This window comes from Scyliorhinus torazame, chromosome 13 (genome assembly GCF_047496885.1).
Source record: "Scyliorhinus torazame isolate Kashiwa2021f chromosome 13, sScyTor2.1, whole genome shotgun sequence".
Taxonomy (NCBI): Eukaryota; Metazoa; Chordata; class Chondrichthyes; order Carcharhiniformes; family Scyliorhinidae; genus Scyliorhinus; species Scyliorhinus torazame.
In genome coordinates this window covers 80,496,724-80,515,100 of record NC_092719.1, presented here as the reverse complement: position 1 = coordinate 80,515,100, position 18,377 = coordinate 80,496,724, and the positions used below count along the sequence as shown (strand labels likewise).

The 18,377-nt window shown below is 45.7% G+C and overlaps 1 protein-coding gene across 3 annotated transcripts in view; it reads left to right on the top strand.

Annotated features, from left to right (window-relative positions):
* The window catches only part of eea1 (early endosome antigen 1), a 174,742-nt gene that overhangs the window by 44,026 nt on the left and 112,339 nt on the right, over window positions 1-18,377 (top strand). For 2 of the 3 annotated variants that reach the window (XM_072471863.1, XM_072471862.1), the window contains 6 exons: window positions 955-1,076; window positions 4,306-4,357; window positions 4,455-4,520; window positions 12,282-12,321; window positions 14,430-14,543; window positions 16,173-16,294. In XM_072471863.1, the coding sequence (XP_072327964.1) occupies window positions 955-1,076; window positions 4,306-4,357; window positions 4,455-4,520; window positions 12,282-12,321; window positions 14,430-14,543; window positions 16,173-16,294 (516 nt within the window). Of the gene's footprint in view, window positions 1-954; window positions 1,077-4,304; window positions 4,358-4,454; window positions 4,521-12,281; window positions 12,322-14,429; window positions 14,544-16,172; window positions 16,295-18,377 lie in introns of those variants that run through there. The other variant, XM_072471864.1, reaches the window with a different exon arrangement.

The following is an 18,377-nucleotide window of genomic DNA, read 5'->3' as shown; positions in this document are numbered from 1 at the left end:
GATAGTGCCATATAAATGCATGTTGTTGTATTTGATGGATAGGTGTGAAAAGGAGTCCTCCATAAGAGGCATCAAATCGTCTCAATGGAAAATAGCTGATTATAGTACTTGTTGAAGGTCATTGTACATTCTGGGAATCTAAGCAGACTTCATTCTTCTCTCCCTGTCCTTACCCGATCTCAACCCCATTCCGCTTGAGGAGATGGGAGGACCTTCTTCTAGCACATGGCATTAGCCCCTCTGCTCAGCCTGCTCCATCTCTAGATTCAGCCCCAACCTGCAGCCACTTCCTAACTCGGGCCTTCATTTGACCTTTCGGGTCTCTTTTCCATACTTGGGCTCTTAATTCTGAGTGGGAAGCGCGACCTGGCAGGCAGACGAGAGCGAGAATTTATCAGCATGAGGTTGCAACCTGGGACCCAGTAGCAATGATGCCCTCTATCCAGCTTGATGGGTTAGGCCTGGGGAGAGATTGCCCGGTTCTCTCTCCTGTCCCAGGCCTTGGGTTAAAATATTTGCAGAGCCTGATATGCATATTTAAAGGAGACCCCAACAGTTTGCGGGTGGTGGGGGCACTGTTGTCTGAAGAGTGACGCAGCGGTGGATTGTCGGGAGTGGAGGGGTGAGGCTTTGTTGATCATGGAGGATATGTTGGGAGAGCTGTCTGTAATATACCAATAGCCAGAGATGAATACTCGTGCACGCAGGCAGCATGCAATATTCATTGTCTGCTTCTGCACCAGTCAGTGCTTCAGTGTTGTAGTGGAACTGCATTTGTCCTCTGATTTCCCCAGTGACTCTGTGCGCTTGGCATGACCTGTTTGGCATTGCAAACTTCGGCTGTGAGGTGTTATGTTTCTTTGCTTCCCATTTCAATTATGAACTTCCTTTGGGTATATTTTGGTGTGTGTGCGAATAGGCCTCTTTATTTTTGTGTCTCCCTTCCTTTCACAGGGTTTTATTTGCCCACTGTGTATGAAGTCTCACACTTCAGCAGAAGATCTCTTCAAACACTATGAAGTGTTTCACGAACCGGAAAATGACTCTGGCCCCAGAGAAGAAGCAGCTTCGAGAAGGTTTGTTTCTTTGCTTTGAAAATAGGCTTTTGGAAGCAGCTTTCTGCTATATTTCTGGGTTTTTGCTGACATGAGACATCTTGGGTTAATTATACAACCGCGATGCTTTCCTGTTCAACACACTTGATGAAACATGGTATAATCCACGTGTCTAATCGTTCACACTGGTTTATCAGTCAATTAAAAAATATATATATCAGCCTAGGCTCCGTGGTAACTCTCACATGCCTTTTGAGTCAGAAGGTTGTGGGTTCAAGTTCCTCCTCCTGGCCAATATCACTAAAGGTGGGAGAACTGACCATTTGTCTAAATGCTGTTTGTGGGATCTTGCTTTGTGCAAATTGACTGTAGTGTTCCCTGCAAAAAGATACATCAAACAGTACCTAATCGGCTGGTGAGCACTTCCAGGATTAAATTAAATTAAATCAAATCAGGGCGTCTACCAGAAAATGTGACCAGATGACTAGCCTGGGCACAAAGCCACTCATTGTTAAACAGACAGCAGCTTAACAATGATATAATAGCTGGAATGGAGAATGCCTCTATCTGTCTACTTGTCTAATTCCACCCTACCAAGCTCTGTGTATAATTTAATGTTTTTTGTATATTCTGGATGCGAGTTCTGAAAATTGGATGCATCCCCTAATCAAAGAGACCGTTTACAGCTCACTTTTGTGCCTCCTCACGGTTGGAATAAACATACTTGCATTCTCTGCATGCCTTATGAAAAGTGTTATGTGTTGTGGCCTAAAGATTCTGATTCTGATGGGCCCTCTAGGGTAGATATGGTTTTGACATGGGGATGGTAGTGTCGGGGAGGGGAAATATTTGGATCTGACTTCGCGAGACAAAAGAGAATTGCTTCAAATTGCTCATGTTTAAAGCTGGAATCACTGAATGGTTAAAACAGACAAGGAGACCATTCAGCCTGCCATGTCTTGTGCTGGCTCTGTGCAGGGTCAACTCAATTAGCTCAACACCTCTGTCTTTCTCTGTAACCCTGCATGTTTTTTCTCTTCAAATAATTGTTTCAAATCCATGGTTGGATCTACGTCCACCATCCGCTCAGGCTGTGCATTCCAAATCCTAACCACTTGCTGAGTATAAAAAAAATCTTATGTTGCCTTTGGTTCTTTTATCGAGCACCTTAAATCTGTGCCTTGTAATTTTCAACCTTTCCGTCACTGAGAACAGTTTCTCTCTATCTGCTCTTTGTCCAGATCGCTCATGATTTAGAACATCTCTATCAAATCCCCTCAGCCTTCTCTAAGGGGAACAACCCCAGTTTCTGGCATCTGTAACTGTTAAGTTTCTCATGCCTGAGATCATCTTGTACATCTTTTCTGCGCCCTTTCTAATCCCTTCACATTGCTCCTTAAAGTGTGCTGCCCAGAGTTGGACACAATACTCCAGTTGAGGCTGACCCAGTGTTTTATAAAAGTTCATTAGAACTTTGTGTTTTTGAATCGATCAGGTTCAAATGGAAACATTATCACTTCCGTTAACCTAACCCTTCGAATGAAGTGACTGGAGGGGAAGAAAGTCTTACTGGACAAAGTATCAAGTCCTAATGCCAGTTTATGTGTTGCTGTTAATCAATAACTGCAATGTCCTGGCAAACATCCAGCTCAACTGATTAGTTCTGACTGGTTGAATTCTACCGACGAGCTTGGGAACATAACTAGAGCAGTAGTGGACAATTGGACCCCTCAAGCCCACTCTGCCATTCAATACGAGGCTGGCAGATTTCACCTTAGCCTCAACTCCACTTTCCTGCCCATTCTCCATAACCTTTCAACCCATTACTCATTAAAAATCTGTCTATCTCCTCAAATTTACTCCTGTCATCTACTGCACTCTGGGACAGTGAATTCCACAGATTCACAACCCTTTGAGAGAAGTAATTTTTCGTCATCTCAGTTCTAAATCTGCTACCCCTTTATCCTGAAACTATGATCTCTTGTTCTAGATTGCCCCAGAAGAGGAAATATCTACTTTGTGAATGCCTTTATCATTGGCGGCACAGTGGTTAGCACTGCTGCCTCACAGCATCAGGGCCTCAGCTGACTGTGTGGAGTTTGCATGTTCTCCCCGTGTGGGTTTCTTCCAGGTGCTCCAGTTTCCTCGCGCAGTCCATAGATGTGCAGGTCAGGAGGATTGGCCATGCTAAATTACCCCTTGATATCCAAAAGGTTAGGTGGGGTTACGGGATAGGGTGGTGTTATGGGTCCGGGTTTACAGAACCCAAAAGTGTTTCATGGAGTTCAACCGACCCACAACTTTTAATAGATTGTGGTGTGGGAAGCACACGGCGTACTCTCCAGGTGTGAAACAGCAATTATGGACAAATGTTTTTTAAACCAAAACAATGTTTATTCTATGAACTCAAGTTAACCTTTTAAAAACAAACATTGAATATCTTAACACCCATTATTTCAAAGATAACCCCAAAAGATTACAACACTAAATACACTAAATAATCTTTCAAACTGTTCCTTTAAACATCCAAAAGACTTCAAGCCTTCAAAAACAGACATGAGGTTACATTCAATATATTTAAAGTCTTTGGATTTGCAGACATCAACAGACCAGCTCTGTTTCTTCCTGCAGCTCTCAGCAAAACACACACACTCCCAGCTGCCTCCTCAAACTGAAACCAAAAGCAGAAGTGAGCTCAGCTCCCCCACCCCCCCCCCCACCCTCTGACATCACTTCAGTAATATGATCAGCTCCATTTTTTAAAGGTACATTGCTTAAACATCTATTTCTTAAAGGTACTCTCACATGACAGTGGGGGCATGGGCCTAGGTAGGGTGCTCTTTCAGAGGGTCGGTGCAGACTTGATTGGCTGAATGGCCTCGTTCTGCACTGTAGGGATACTATGTTTCCATGATTCTATGATCTTGTATTACTCCATTAGATCTCCTCTGATTCTTCTGAATTCTAGAGAGTATAGGGAAGGACATCTCTTGTTTTTTGTTTTGTTTTCTCAAGTGATCTAAGCACTTTCCTTCTGAAAGAAGGAGTTACACATTTCAGGGTTGTTTGAACACCCTTGGTGTTTTCCAACTTTGCTGGTCCTGATCATTATTTATTACTGACAGTAAATTTATTTGATGCTGCAGTCACACAACTCGGAGATGAAGGAGGGGAAGGGAGTTGTTTCTATTTGTTGCAGGTATCAGAATGGGATCCGTCCACTATAATAATGTCTCCCTTTCTCGTGCAGAGACCTCGCACTCCATCAACAAGAGGTGCAAGATCTACAGGCCTCCTTAAAGGTTGGAATATGCACATTCAGATTTCTGCACCCACACCTATTGTTGCATGTAACCACTGGGGTTGCTGTACTCAAACGCTGATCTGTTCTCTCCACAGGAGGAGCGATGGTTCTCGCATGAGTTGAAGAAAGAACTGGATAAAGTGCAAGGACAGCTGAAGCAAGTAATTCCTTTCACATACCTTAAGTGCCAAGCTTTGAGATATCTAACCAGCTGGATTGGAAGCAGTGTCACAGTCCGATTTGTGTAACCTTTTGCACACTAGGCCATACGACGGCAGCCTTGATTGTCTTTCTGATACTTGGATTAGGGTGCTGATAATGCTACTTTATAAAAACTTTAATAAGATCACATGGGTCCCTCGGTTTTATCAATAGAAATAGAGTACGAAAAAAGGGAGTTATACTAAACCTTAATAAAACGTGGACTCCACCTCAGCTGGAGTATTGTGTTCTGTTCTGGGCCCCACACTTTAGGAAGGATATCATGCCTTTGCTGGAGTGTGGAGTAGATTTACTAGAATGGTACCAGGCATAAAAGACTTTAGTTAGGTGGGAATAATGGAGAAGCGGGGATTGTTCTCCTTCGAGCAGAGAAGATTAAGAGGAGATTTGATTGAGGCGTTCAAACATCGCAAAAGGTTTCGAGTGAGTGAATGGGGCAAAAGCATTTCCAGTGACATCAAGGTCGCTAACCAGAGGACACTGATTCCAAATAATCAGCAAAGGAACGGGGAGGAACATGAGAATTTTCATTATGCAGGGAGTTGTAATGATCACTGTGCGCTGCCCGAATAGGTGGTAATGGTTTTCGGAAGGGAATTAAAGCTTTCTCAAAGACATGGTGGGCCAAACGGCCCCCTTATGTGCCGTATGATTCTTTGATTGTCGCAGGAAAGTTGTAGTTTATTGATGATATTTTTTAAAAAGCATAATTCAGTGGCAACCCAATTGAAGATTTATCAAATCTTAAGTTGTAGTGATGAATATAAATAATATAAGATCTGGCTGGGTACAACTTTAAAAGAACAGTAATGCACATAAAATAATTGATTTTTAAAAGTATTCATTACAATGCTTAAAATGGCACTGTTAACCAGTACAGCAGAGGAAGCTTCATGTCTTCTAATTTTTGGCGATTTTACCATAGCAAAAGTCCTAATAGGTGTAAAAACCAACTTTTGCTTGGATTTGTTGTCATGTTATTTGGCATCGAGTGGCACGTTGCTCTGTGATCTAAAGCTAATGCCACACATTGTTTGGGTTTCTTTTTTTAACATTTAGTTTGAAAGGAGAGCAGATTTAAGATGGTAAGTTTATTTTCTTAATATGAAGATTGATTGTGTGAGGGGGAATCCGAAAGAAGCGCTCAAGCTTCATGGAGCTGTTTGAGGGAGTCAGTGGGAGAAATAAGCCACGAGTAACAAGGAGACATAAAACGTAACAAACATTTCCCCAGGAGTCTTTGGAGTAAGGCCTGTATTACCTGGGGCTGTTGAAGCACAGCTGGGTTGCATTTTTGATAACTTGATAAGAATGTGTGATAAGCAAGGGTTGTAGGGCGTGTGAATGTTAACCTTTTTTTGTCCATTTGCTGGTAGTGGTGAGAAGAAAAGCAGGTTGTGTTTATTGATCGATGTGAGTGCTTTACTTATATAATAAGTGCTTGGAGGACTTCAGGTGGTGCAATGTGAGGGGGAGACATGCATGAGGTGACTCTCGCTGCAAATCTGATCTTTTTACCCTTTTTCCTGGCACTACGGGTCTTTAACTTGCAGGAAAAAGCCTGTAAATTAACTGGGCAGAGTTCCCTTATTTCTGCCACGCCAAGGGGAGGCAAAGCTGGAAAAGAATTGGCCCGAATTTCAACTTCAGATTCTGAAGCCTCCCACCGATCAACTGGAGGGAAGATGGTGAAGGCAGCTTCTTCCCCAGCCACTCCACCGATGGCCGAAGCACTCAGCAGAATTTTGGCGGTTGAGCTCGAGAAATATCGACAGTGCTTAACTTCAAGATCAATCGAAGCGACCTAGGCCCCCATTGGTTCAGTTCTCGAGATCACCAGCCAGGCTGTCGAAGCACAAGAAGGAGCCACAATGAAGGGCATTGAGACTGCATTGTTTGACCATAGCCATAGGATCACCCCCTTGGGGTCCGACCCGTTCGCCTCTCCAGTACAAGGTTTCAGTACTTGAGGATCAGGGTGGCCCACAATTGGGCCTCACTCCACAGATTGAATTATTTCAGCCTGAACAATAATGCTAGAATGGATCTACAGTGGTGCAACAACCTTCCACTATCTCTGGCGGGCAAGATTCAAACAATATAAATGAACATACTCCTTAGATTTTTCGTTTTCTTTCGATGCCTCCCCTTTTTCCTGCCCACATCCTTTTTTATCAAGGTGAATAAATTGATATCTGCTTTTATCTGGCTGCCAAGAATCCCAGTATCCACAGTGTTCCACTCCAAAGGGAAAGGCTGACAGGTGGCTTGGCTCCCCCACACTTATTGTTTTATTCCTGGGCAGTCCAAATTTTTTTACTGTGAATCAGTGATCCCGGTTCAATCTGGGGCCAAATGGAGGCTCGCTCTTGCACTACATTCACTCTCCTAGCCATAGCTACTACATCATTGCCCTTTTCTCCCACTAGTTTTTCTTCGAACCTGGTGGTGGTCTCCTCTCTTAGAATCTGGAAACGGTACCAACAACATTTTAAACTCTTCTCCCTGCCTTCACTGGTCCTAACTTTTTTGTACCTTCAGGGCTGGACTCTTTAACTTGTGTAAATTGAAGGGACTCAAGCATTTGGGTAACCTGTTCCTCCGGTTCCACCTTTCACCTTACTGGAGAGGATTCAGTCCTTGGCTCGGCCAGGCCGGTGGTCCATCTCCGACCTATATGACCACATTCTCTCATCCAATCCCTCCCCACTCAGTGAGGTGAGGGCGAAATGGGAGAGTGAACTGGGCCCTTCACTCAAGTGAGTGTTGGAGAGCAGCCTATACAGGGTCAACTCCACATCCACATGTGCCCGGTTGAGCCTAATTCAGTTCAAAGTGCTACATAGGACACACTTGATCAAGGCTTGGATGAGTGAGTTTTTCCCGAATGTTGAGAACAGACATGAATGTTATTCGCTTGCCCCTGCAGATCGCACACATATGTTTTGGTCCTGTCCCTGACTCGCCAGTATCTGGGCTTCGTCTTTTAACACTCTGTCTAATATTCTCCGGTTAGAATTACTGCCATGCCCGCTGGTGGCCATATTTGGGGTTTCGGACACTCTGGCTGTTCACTCTTGGGTAGAGATGGACGCTGTCGCCTTTGCCTCATTGATAGCCCAGAGGTGGATACTGCTCGGCTGGAGGTTCCCGCTCCACCCAGTGCCTCTGGCTGGTTAGGGGACTTAATGCCCTTTTTGCATGTGGAGAAAATAAAATTTACCATCGGGTTGTGTTGAGAGATTCTATTTGAGATGGCAACCGTTTATCTCCTTTTTCAAAGATCCAGGTACGTGTCAGCTGTTAGGGACTTTGGGTATAGAGTTTAAGTTATTTGCTTATTCCTATATTTACAATAATTCTTGTTCTGTTCTGTACCTGTTTTGCATTGTATTCCGTTATTCACAAAAAATATTGGAAAATCTAAGAAGTATATAAAAAAATATATATATATGTGATTTACTTGCTTGGTTACTGAGTGGTGGGCAATGTTTGTTGTATAGTAACTATACACATGAAGTCATTTACCTGTATTGTCTGAGTGTGAGAGACTATTCCTACTAAAATTATGTGGTTACGATGAGCACAGTGATGGACCCAGTGGCTGATTCGTTATGGTGAGTGGGATCCTGGAAGGATAGTTATGGTAAACATATAAGCCCCGAACTGGGACGGCGCAGACTTCGGATACAGCTCTCCTTGCTGATAAGGAATTCTGTGCAAAGATATCCCAATCCATAGACGGTTATGTAACCTGCAACCAGAATGGGGAGGTCTCACCCTCCACGTTCTGGGAGGCACTGAAGGCGGTGATCAGGGGGGAAATCATAGCATATAGGGCCCTGAGGGACATTAAAGAATGGACAGCCAAGCAGCGGCTGATCGACTCCATACTGGAAAATGAAATGAGAATCGTTTATTGTCACAAGTAGGCTTCAAATGAAGTTACTGTGAAAAGCCCCTAGTCGCCATATTCCTGCGCCTGTTCAGGGAGGCTGGTACGGGAATTGAACCCGCGCTGCTGGCCTTGTTCTGCTTTACAAGTCAGCTGTTTAGCCCACTGCGCTAAATCAGCCCCTTTGCTAAATTAGCCCCTACTGGAGGTGGATCGGCGATACTCAACGACCCCATCCTGGAATTGCTGGCGGAGAGGAAAAAGCTGTAGATGGAATTTGATCTGCTCTCCACAAGGAAGGCAGTCCACCAGCTCTGCCAGGCACGGGCGGGGGGGGCTTTTACGAACATGGAAACAAGGACAGCTGCATGTTGGCACCCACCCCAGTTAAGAAAGGAGCCACAAAAGAGTTAGGGACAGAAATGGTAGGATGGTGGCAGATCCTAACTTGGCCGTTACAAACTTTCACTGAGATCTGTACACCTCTGGAGCGGGACTCAGAGATGAAGTGGTTCCTCGACAGACTGGATATACCTATGGTGGGGCAAGACGGGAAACAAGGGCTGAAAGCACCGCTAGGGCTGGGTGAAATTGTGGAATGCATTAATTCCATGCAGTCAGGCAAAAGGCCAGGACCAGATGGGTTCCCGGTAGACTTCTACAAAATATTTGCAGCAGCACTGGCCCCGCACTTGCGGGAGATGTCCAATGACTCACGGTCAAACGCGGAGAGAGTGAAGGTGTGGCTGAGGGAACCGGAGGTGGACTGGGCCCCGAGTGGAGGAAGCTTCTGCATGGGGAAGTCTCTCCGAATGCTGACCACCTCATTACTCCTGGCCCCTGAAAACACACTCCAGGAGCCCGGTGGTAGTGACCACACTAAAGACCTGGAGCCAGTTTAGGCGCTATTTCAAGCTTGGTGCTATGTCAAGAGAGGCCCCCATCTGCAATAACCATTGGTTCACACCGGCGAAGATAGATGCCACGTTTGGGACATGGAGGGAGGACAGAGGGACATTGAGAGTAAAGGACATGTACTTGGACGATAGACTGGCAACCCTGGGGAACAATCTTGAGAAGCTCCAACTCCCGAAAGGGAACAAGCTCAGATACCTGCAGCCGCACGACTGTCTCCGCAACAAAAACGTTCCCCAGAGACCTGGAAACACACTTTTGGGCACAATGATAGGGGACGACAAATGTGGCGACATTTACGGATGACTCGCAGGAAAGGTCAGGGCCCTACTGGACAAGACCAGATGGAAATGTGGGGAGGAGCTGGGCATGAAGATAGGGGAGGGGTCTGAACCAAGGCGCGGCACAGGACCGACTCCACCTCCTCTTGCGCTGGGCTAAGCCTGATGCAGCTCACGATGGTGCACAGAGCACACCTTACTAAAACCTGCTTGAGCAGCTTCTTCCTGGAGGTGGAGATAAGTGCCAGGGGGCCTGGCCAACCACACCTTAATATTCTGGCCCTCCCCCATATTCAGGGAGTTCTGGACTGCCATTTTTTTTTTTAAAATGTTTTTATCCTCCATTTTCACATTTTCCTTCAAAATGTACACCCCATCCACAAAGAGTAAACGGTAACAAGTACAAAATCAATCCCCTGAACAATACCAACGATCCCATCCTCCCACCACCCCAAACAACGGCCCACCTGTCAATATATGCATCCAATAAAACAAACCCTCCCACGGTGGAAACAAAAAACAAAGGACAAAAAGGAGTCCGGGACCGCCCATCGTCACCATTGACCTATAGAGTCGTCCCCCCCCCCCCCCCACACTCAACGCCATCCAACTTCTGAAAGAATACCGTACATGATACCCAAGAGTTGTACACCCCCGCCCTCCCCCCCCCCCCCCCCCCCCCCCCAGTCTCCAACTCCTCCCGTCCTCTGCCTCTTGTAAAACTCCTCCCCAACCTCGGTTCCTTCCCCCCCCAACTTTGCACCCCGGCTAGACCACTCGGACCCTGTTCTGCCAGGCTCCGATGGACGCAGCCCCTCCCCCCACCTCACTCCCGTTCACTGGCCGGCTTAAACCGGCCAGCGTGGAGGACCCCGCCCGGGTCCCTTTCCCCCTTGCCCGGCCCTAGGAAAGCCTAGAAATCCCCTTTTAGCACACAAACCCCGCATATCCACCTACACCCCAAAGAGCCCTCATTTCGAGTGAAAGTCCCATCACTTCCCTTGTCCAAATATATACAACATTGGCTCCTTTAGCCCATACACCCGCACGCAGTGAAACAAAAAAAAAGAAGAAAATACAGTCATGAGGTTACATCGGCACATGGCCATTTCTCAATTTCTCAGTTCTGCCACAGTCCTTCTGCCTTCGCAAACTCCTCCGCTGCTTCCGCCGTATCAAAATATAAGTCCCTGAGCTTGTAAGTCACCCTCAGCTTCGCTGGATATACAATGCCGCACTGCACCTTGCTAATGTACAGTGCCCTCTTCACCCGGTTGAAGGCAGCCCGCCTCCTTGCCAGCTCCACCGTAAAGTCCTGGTATACACGTATACCAGCTCCAGCCCACTGCACCACCCGCTTCTGCTTGGTCCAGTTCAGGACCTTCTCCTTCACACTGTACCTACGGAAGCACAGAGTCACTCCCCTTGGCGACTCACTCACCATTGGTACAGGCCTCCACGACCGATGAGCCCGATCCAGTTCATATCGGGATGGATCCTCCCCCTCCACCAATAGTTTCGCCAGCATCGCGGCAAAATACTCAGTCGGCCTCGGTCCTTCAACTCCTTCGGGCAGCCCCACAATCCTCAAATTCTGTCGCCTGGATCTGTTTTCCAGGTCTTCCATTTTTCCTCGCAGATCCTTGTTAATGTCCATCACCTTCCGCACCTCCTTTCCCATCGAGGCAAGTTGATCACCGTGCTGCAATAACGTCTCCTCCACTTCCTTCAGCGCCTCGCCTTGCTCTCGCACCTCCGCCACTGCGCTCGCCACCGCCGTCATCATTGGAGAAATCGTCTTCTCCATCAGCGCACTCAAACCCTCTCTCATCTCCTTCCTCATTGTCTCCATGTATCTTGTAAACTGCCTTTCGAATTCTGCAGCCATCGCCGTAGTTATTTCTTTAGCCGTAAGCAATGCGGCCTCCCCTGGTGCTCCAGCCTCCATTTTCCGTGGTGACCCCGCGGTGGCCTTTCCACTCCCCTGACGGACCTTCAGCTGTTTTCTTTACAGATGTTTTCTTGCTCACCCTCGACATTTTTCTTCACTGTGCCGCCTCTGTGCCTTCTCCCTGCTTTTGCCGCCCCCCGTGGACTCTGGGACCGGGCTTAAAGCCCCGAAAATGCCGTTCCCGAATGGGAGCCCTGCATTGTGCCCTGGACTGCTATTTTGAGGCCATGTCCAGGGTGGTGGGTGTCGATATGGAGCCATGCCGATCTGTGGCCGTCTTCATGGTGTTTGAGCATCCAGTGCTCTACACAGGGAGGGGGCAAGAGCCCTGGTCTTCGCCTCATTGCTCACCAGGAACCTGGGTCACAGGAAAGGTGACAACCTGTTGTACAGTTGTTTATGAAGTTTCTGTTGCTTGATTTCTTCTTTTGTGTTTTTGCCAAAGGCTCTGTCTCTTATGTATAAATCTTGTGTTACTAAATGTTATAAATCCCAATAAAAAGATTAAAAATAAATATTTATATCGGACTACATTGAGTTCACTTCTAGAATTATTGCTGCGTTCTTTTATTTAAAGATACCCCCAATTCCATCAATCGAATTGACGTTGTGAGGTGTTTAATATGGTGTTGTAAACTCGTTCCGCATTTCTTTCCAGGCATCCCTGTCCGGTGGAGTGATGTCCCCTGTTCCTTCAGGTAAATTGAGTTCCACTGAAGATATTTCCAACAATTTGCAATTAAACTGCTAATTGCCAGACTTTAAAAAATATATATATCAAGAGTCATTTATGCCACAGAAGAAGGCCATGTCCACGGAGCAATCCAGTCAGTCCCATTCCCCTGCTCTGTCTCCATAGTCCTGCAAGTTATCTCCCTCCAATGCCTATCCAGTTTCCTTTTGATATGGTTGATTGTTTTCTGCTACTACCACCCTCGAGCTCAGGTCATTACCACTTGCTGCCTAAAGAAAAATAAGTTCTTCCTTCTGTTCCCTGTGCACAACTTTTCAAAAATCTTTTTGCTGTGTCCTCCGAATCCTTGTCTCATCAGCTACTGGGAACAGCTTTTCCTTGTCCAGATCTAAATCTGTCACAATATTGTACACCTCTATCAAATCTCCCCTCAATCGCCTTTGCTCCAAGGAGAACAACCCCAGCTTCTCCAACTTAACATTGTAGCTAAAATCCCTAACCCACGCAGACACGGGGAGAACGTACAAACTCCACACAGGCACCCAAGGCTGGAATCGAACTTGGGTCTCTGGTGCTGTGAGGCAGCAGTGCGAGCCACCAGATACTATGGGGAACAGGAGACCAGCAATATAATTGGCTCAGTACAATCTTTAGACTCAATTTGGTGCCTCTATATGCACCACGGGCTAACAAGGAGAGAAGGTAATGCCATGAAAACATGGTCAAATGTTCCCACGTGACGATTGCTTATAATGACCACGAGAGCTCAGGATAAACGTTTTGTGCTATATTCGGGCACGCACCAGGACATAACTCCAACAACACCAGTGGTGCTGATGATATACTGTAACCTTCCTGCAGGAGCTGATCACAGCTTCTTCGATCCCCCTATAACAAAAATACAGAGAAAGTACACGAGCTCCGGTTGTAGAAGGATGTTTTACACATACCATACAACGCCACATAATCCCAACCTCAGACACAGTACAGAACAATCACCCTTCCACATATTTATACAGTAGCTATAAATTTGAATTAAACAAGACAGGATAAAAAAGAGAGAGTTACCAGGAGCAAAGGTTCTCAGGATAAAAGAGGACCAAGATAAAACCATAAGTCTGTATTCCTCTGACACACGCCCACCCCCAAGAGAAAAAGCTGCTCATTCATTTAAGGGAACGTCCCACCCATAAGGGGGAGGTGGGGCAACAGGATATCAGCCACAGTACAAGCTCCATCCAGGCCCTCATGCACGTAGGAGTCAGAAAACCAAGGATATTCAAGCCCATCAAAAATAGCCAGCCTTTCAGGGTGTCGCTAATAAGGGCCTTTGAGAAGGAACATCCTAGGCATAAGAGGGCAACAGGATATCAGTGACAGTGCCGGATTTGGCCTAGTCCAACACACTGAGACAAAGGAGTCAGTATCTCCAAGACACCCAGCACACACCCGGACCCACCAACCAGCTGGCCCTGCACCTTACTATCCTCACCCAGGGCAGCGCACCATCCCACTGACGAAAAGAGGGCTTATAAACAGCACATTTCTCACCCAGCCTTGGGTGACTGCCTGTGTGGAGTTTGCACGTTCTCCCCATATCTGTGTGGGTTTCCTCCGGGTGCTCCAGTTTCCTCCCGCAGTCAAAGGATGTGTAGATTAGGTGGGGTTACGGGGATAGGGCAGGGGAGTGGGCCTAGGTAGGGTGCTCTTTTGGAGACTTGATGGGCCAAATGGCCTCCTTCTACACTGTAGGAATTCTATGATTCTAAGAAATGCTACCTATTACTTCAATCCTGTTTCTTTTAAAAAAAAAAAAATTTAGAGTACAGAATTGTTTTTTTTCCAATTAAGGGGTAATTTGGTGTGGCCAATCCACCTAACCTGCACATCTTTGGGTTGTGGGGGTGAAACCCACACAGACACGGGGAGAAATTTCACACTCCACACAGACAGTGACCTGGGCTGGGATTGAACCGGGAATCCTCAGCGCCGTAGGCAGTAGTGCTAACCACTGCACCACCGTGCCACCCTTTTAATCCCATTTCATGCAATTTTGTCAAGCAGTAACTCTGAGGTAGTTTACTAAACTAATTTTGTTTGTTCTTTCCATAGAGCTAACAGATCTCAAGCGCCAATTAGAAGACGCACAGGTAGAAGGTATGAAGGCCAAGCAGATGAATGAATTGTTGGAACAGAAAGCTGCCACTTTAGCGACTGAATTAGTAGGTGAGTGTGAGTTTTTCGCTGAAGAACTGAGGTACATGAAAGGAATTTTTGCATTTCACAGAATGGTTGCAGCCCAGAGGGAGGCCATTTGGCTTATCAAGTTTCTCCTCGCGAGGAATTCCTGTACATTCACTCCCCCACCTTTACCTGGAACCCTGCACATTTTCTCTCTTCAGATAATTGTCCAATTATGTTTTGAAAGCCATAAGTGCGTTTCAGACCTGAACCAATCCCTGTTTGTATTTAAAAAAAAAAGATTTTCCTCATGTCGCCATTGCTTCTTTTGCCAATCAGCTTAAATTGGTGTTCTCATGTTCTCAATCTTTCTGCCAATGGAATCATTTTCTCTGTATCTACTCTGTCCACATCCCTCACTATTTTGAACACCTCTATCAAATCTTCTGTCACCCTTCTCCAAGGAGAACAACCCCAGCTTCTCTAACTAATCCACTTAACTGAATTGCAACCTTTGAATCATTCTTGTAAATCTCTCTCATGCCTTCACATTGTTCCTAAAGTGTGGTGCCTAGAACGGATGCAATACTCCAGATGAAGGCAAACCAGTATTTTACACCTGCTCATCATGACTTTTATTTTTATAATCTGTGCCCAGATTTATAAAACCCTGGATGTTGTTTGCAGTATTAACCTCTTTTCTCAACTTGTCCTGCCACTTTCAATGATATGTGCACATGAACTCCCAACTCCTTCTGCTACTGCACCCCCCCCCCCCCCCTTAGAATGTTACCCTTTATTTTGCCTTACTTTGTTCTTCCAACTGAAATGAATCACTTCACACTTGTCCGCTTCATACTGCTTCACTGTCAACCAACTTCACACTGCTCCCGGTCTGCTTCAGAGTACTCCACTGTTAGGCAGCTTCACACTACTGGTGGTCTGCTTCACAATGCTCCCTTGTCGACCAGCTTCACACTGCTCCTGGTCTGCTTCGCAATGTTCCTCTGTCCACCAGCTTCACACTTATTCAGTGTACTTCACACTGCTACCGCTCTACTTTACAATTCACCCCTGTCAACCAGCTTCTCACTGCTCCTGGTCTGCTTCACAATGCTCCCTTGTTGACCTGCTTTGCACTGCTCCCAGTTATTTTCTCAACTTCAAATGTTCCAAACCACTGTACATCCAATTAAATCCTTTTGAAATATGGTCACTGCTCTAATGTAGGAAGAGCAGCAGCTAATTTGTATGCAGCAATCTCTCACAAGTAGCAATGCGATGATGACCTGATATCTCTCTTTGTGATGTTGGTTGAGGGATAAATATTGCCCAGGACACTGGGGAGAACTCCCCTGCTTTTCTGCAAAATAGTTGTCGAATCTCTTACGTTTGCCCGGGAGAGCAGACAGGACTCAGTTTGCCGTCTTCACTGAAAGTTGGCATCTCTGACCATCCAGCACTCCCTCAGAACTGAACAGGGCACATCGGCCTTTACATGCTCATGTCTATGAAATGTGATTTCAACCCACAACCTCGGACTCATAGACAAGAGTGCTGACGCCAGCCACTGCTGACATCCAATGCTAATTAGGCAAATCAATTCCAAAAAACCTGCCCTTTAGAAAGCAACTGAACATCCTACGTTGGTTAATATTCTTCATTCCTTGGCAGATATTAAGGCAAAATTTGATGATGAGAAAAGCTACAGGGACCTTGCAGAGACAAGACTGAAAGCCTTAATGGAAGAGTTGGAAAAAGGGAGGACCATAACTGAAAAACTCCAGAATGAATTGGTGCGTGAGCTTTAACGTGTTTGGATATCTAGCTTCATTTCAGAAAGTAGCTACAGAATTCAAGCTACCAGGCAAAGCCTTGGAGATTTGTCTTTCCCTGCGGTATAATTAGTTTTCTCCTGTAGCACCAATTGTTGTGATAGTTTGAAATTTGGCATTCTTATGTTTGTCCTGATGAGTGCAAGATGAAAAGCTTCAACAACATGAACAAAGAACAGTACAGCACAGGAACAGGCCCTTTTGGCCCTCCAAGTCTGCGGCAATCATGTCCCCGAGTAATTGAGTTTTCCAGCCTGGGAAAAAGCGTCTGACTATCCACTCTGTCCATGCCACTCGTAATTTTGTAAACCTCTATCAGGTCACCCCTGAACCCCCTTCGCTCCAGTGAAAACAATTCCAGTTTATCCTACCTCTCTTTAGAGCTAATACCCTCCAGACCAGACAACATCTTTCTGTACCCTCTTCAAAGCATCCACATCCTTCTGGTAATGTGGTGACCAAAATTGTGTGCAATATTCCAAATGTGGCCTAACTAAGGTTCTGTACAGCATGACTTGCCAATTTTTATAGTCAATGCCCCGACTGATGAAGGCAAGCATGTCGTATGCCTTCTTGACTAGCTTATTCACCTGCGTTGCCACTTTCAGTTGTCAGTGGACCTGTACGCCTGTCTACCTGTCAATACTCCTAAGGGTTCTGCTATTTACTGTGTACTTCCCACCTGTATTAGACCTTCCAAAATGCATTACATCACATTTGTCCGGATTAAACTCCATCTGCCATTTCTCCGCCCAAGTCTCCAACTGATCTATATCCTGCTACATTCTCTGATGTCTCTCTTTTCAGCAATATTCAAGTTTTGTGTTACCAAGCAACTGTTTATAATTATTTGGTTCTGGGGCAGTTTTTGTTGCCTCTCTAGCCTAAACAACTGCATCCACTTCTTGACTTTTAAAATATCCACCCTTCTTTCATCTATTGATCTTCTTGCTATCATTATCACCTCTGACCTCCAATGGGAATGACACATCACCTCTTTTGTGCCAAGCACTGTTATTCTTCCCAGCTTGTAACTCGGTCAGACAGAGCGAGGCACAAATCATTAAGGGAAGTGAAGCAGCAACTATTGGCTAAAGGATAGCAAACTAAAGGATAGCAAACCGTTAGGATGAATAGATGCTGCCCAATCTGGACGGTTGTACCCTAGCGGTATGTTGGGACCATTGCTGCTTATATGAGATCCACCAGGCAGAAAGTGGTCGCCGGGTCCATTGTGAGGCTCTTTGTATGAGCTTTCCAAGCTCTCCTTCATTTCAATTTTATTTCCGATTTTTCCCTTTGACAATTCCAATTGAATCTGCTTCCCTTTTGTTACTTCAGATTCCAGGAAAATTAGTCTGCTGGTTCTGGTACTGCACTGTAAACTAGAAGTTGTGAGTTCAAATCCCACTGTAGCACATTGTGAAATTGGAGTTAATATATCATGTGCTGGTGCCAGAGAAACTGAAGATGAAAGCAGCAGTTTGGTTGTTAAAAACCCAAATGGCTCACTGATGTTCCACCATTGCTGCCTCTCCCCTCGTGGAAGAATCTGGAACAAGGGGGCAAGTTTCAAAATAAGGGGTCTCCCATTAAAGATGGAGGTATGGGGTTTCCCCTTTGAGGGTTGTTAGTGTTCGGAATTCTCTTCCACAGCGAGCAGTGGGTTATATTCAAGGCTGAGTTAAACAGATTTTTAAGTGACAAGGGAGTCAAAGTTTATGGGGGACAGGCAAGAAAGTGAAATTAAGGCCACAGTTAAATCAACCAGGATCGCATTGAATGATGGAGTAGGCTCAAGAGGCAGAATGGCCTACTCCTGTTCCAGATTCTTATGATCTTATGTTACTTGGCCTGGCCTACATGTGACTCCAATCCCACACGGGTTAACTGCCAATGCATCCAGGGCAGCTAGAGATAGTCAAGAAAAGTCACCGACATCCCTTAAAAAGAAATGTGAAAAAATTAAATAGTTATGTGAAAACCCCAAGCTGAACCATAAAATGGGGAATCCTGAGGGTAAAAGAAATGAACCATTAGGCAT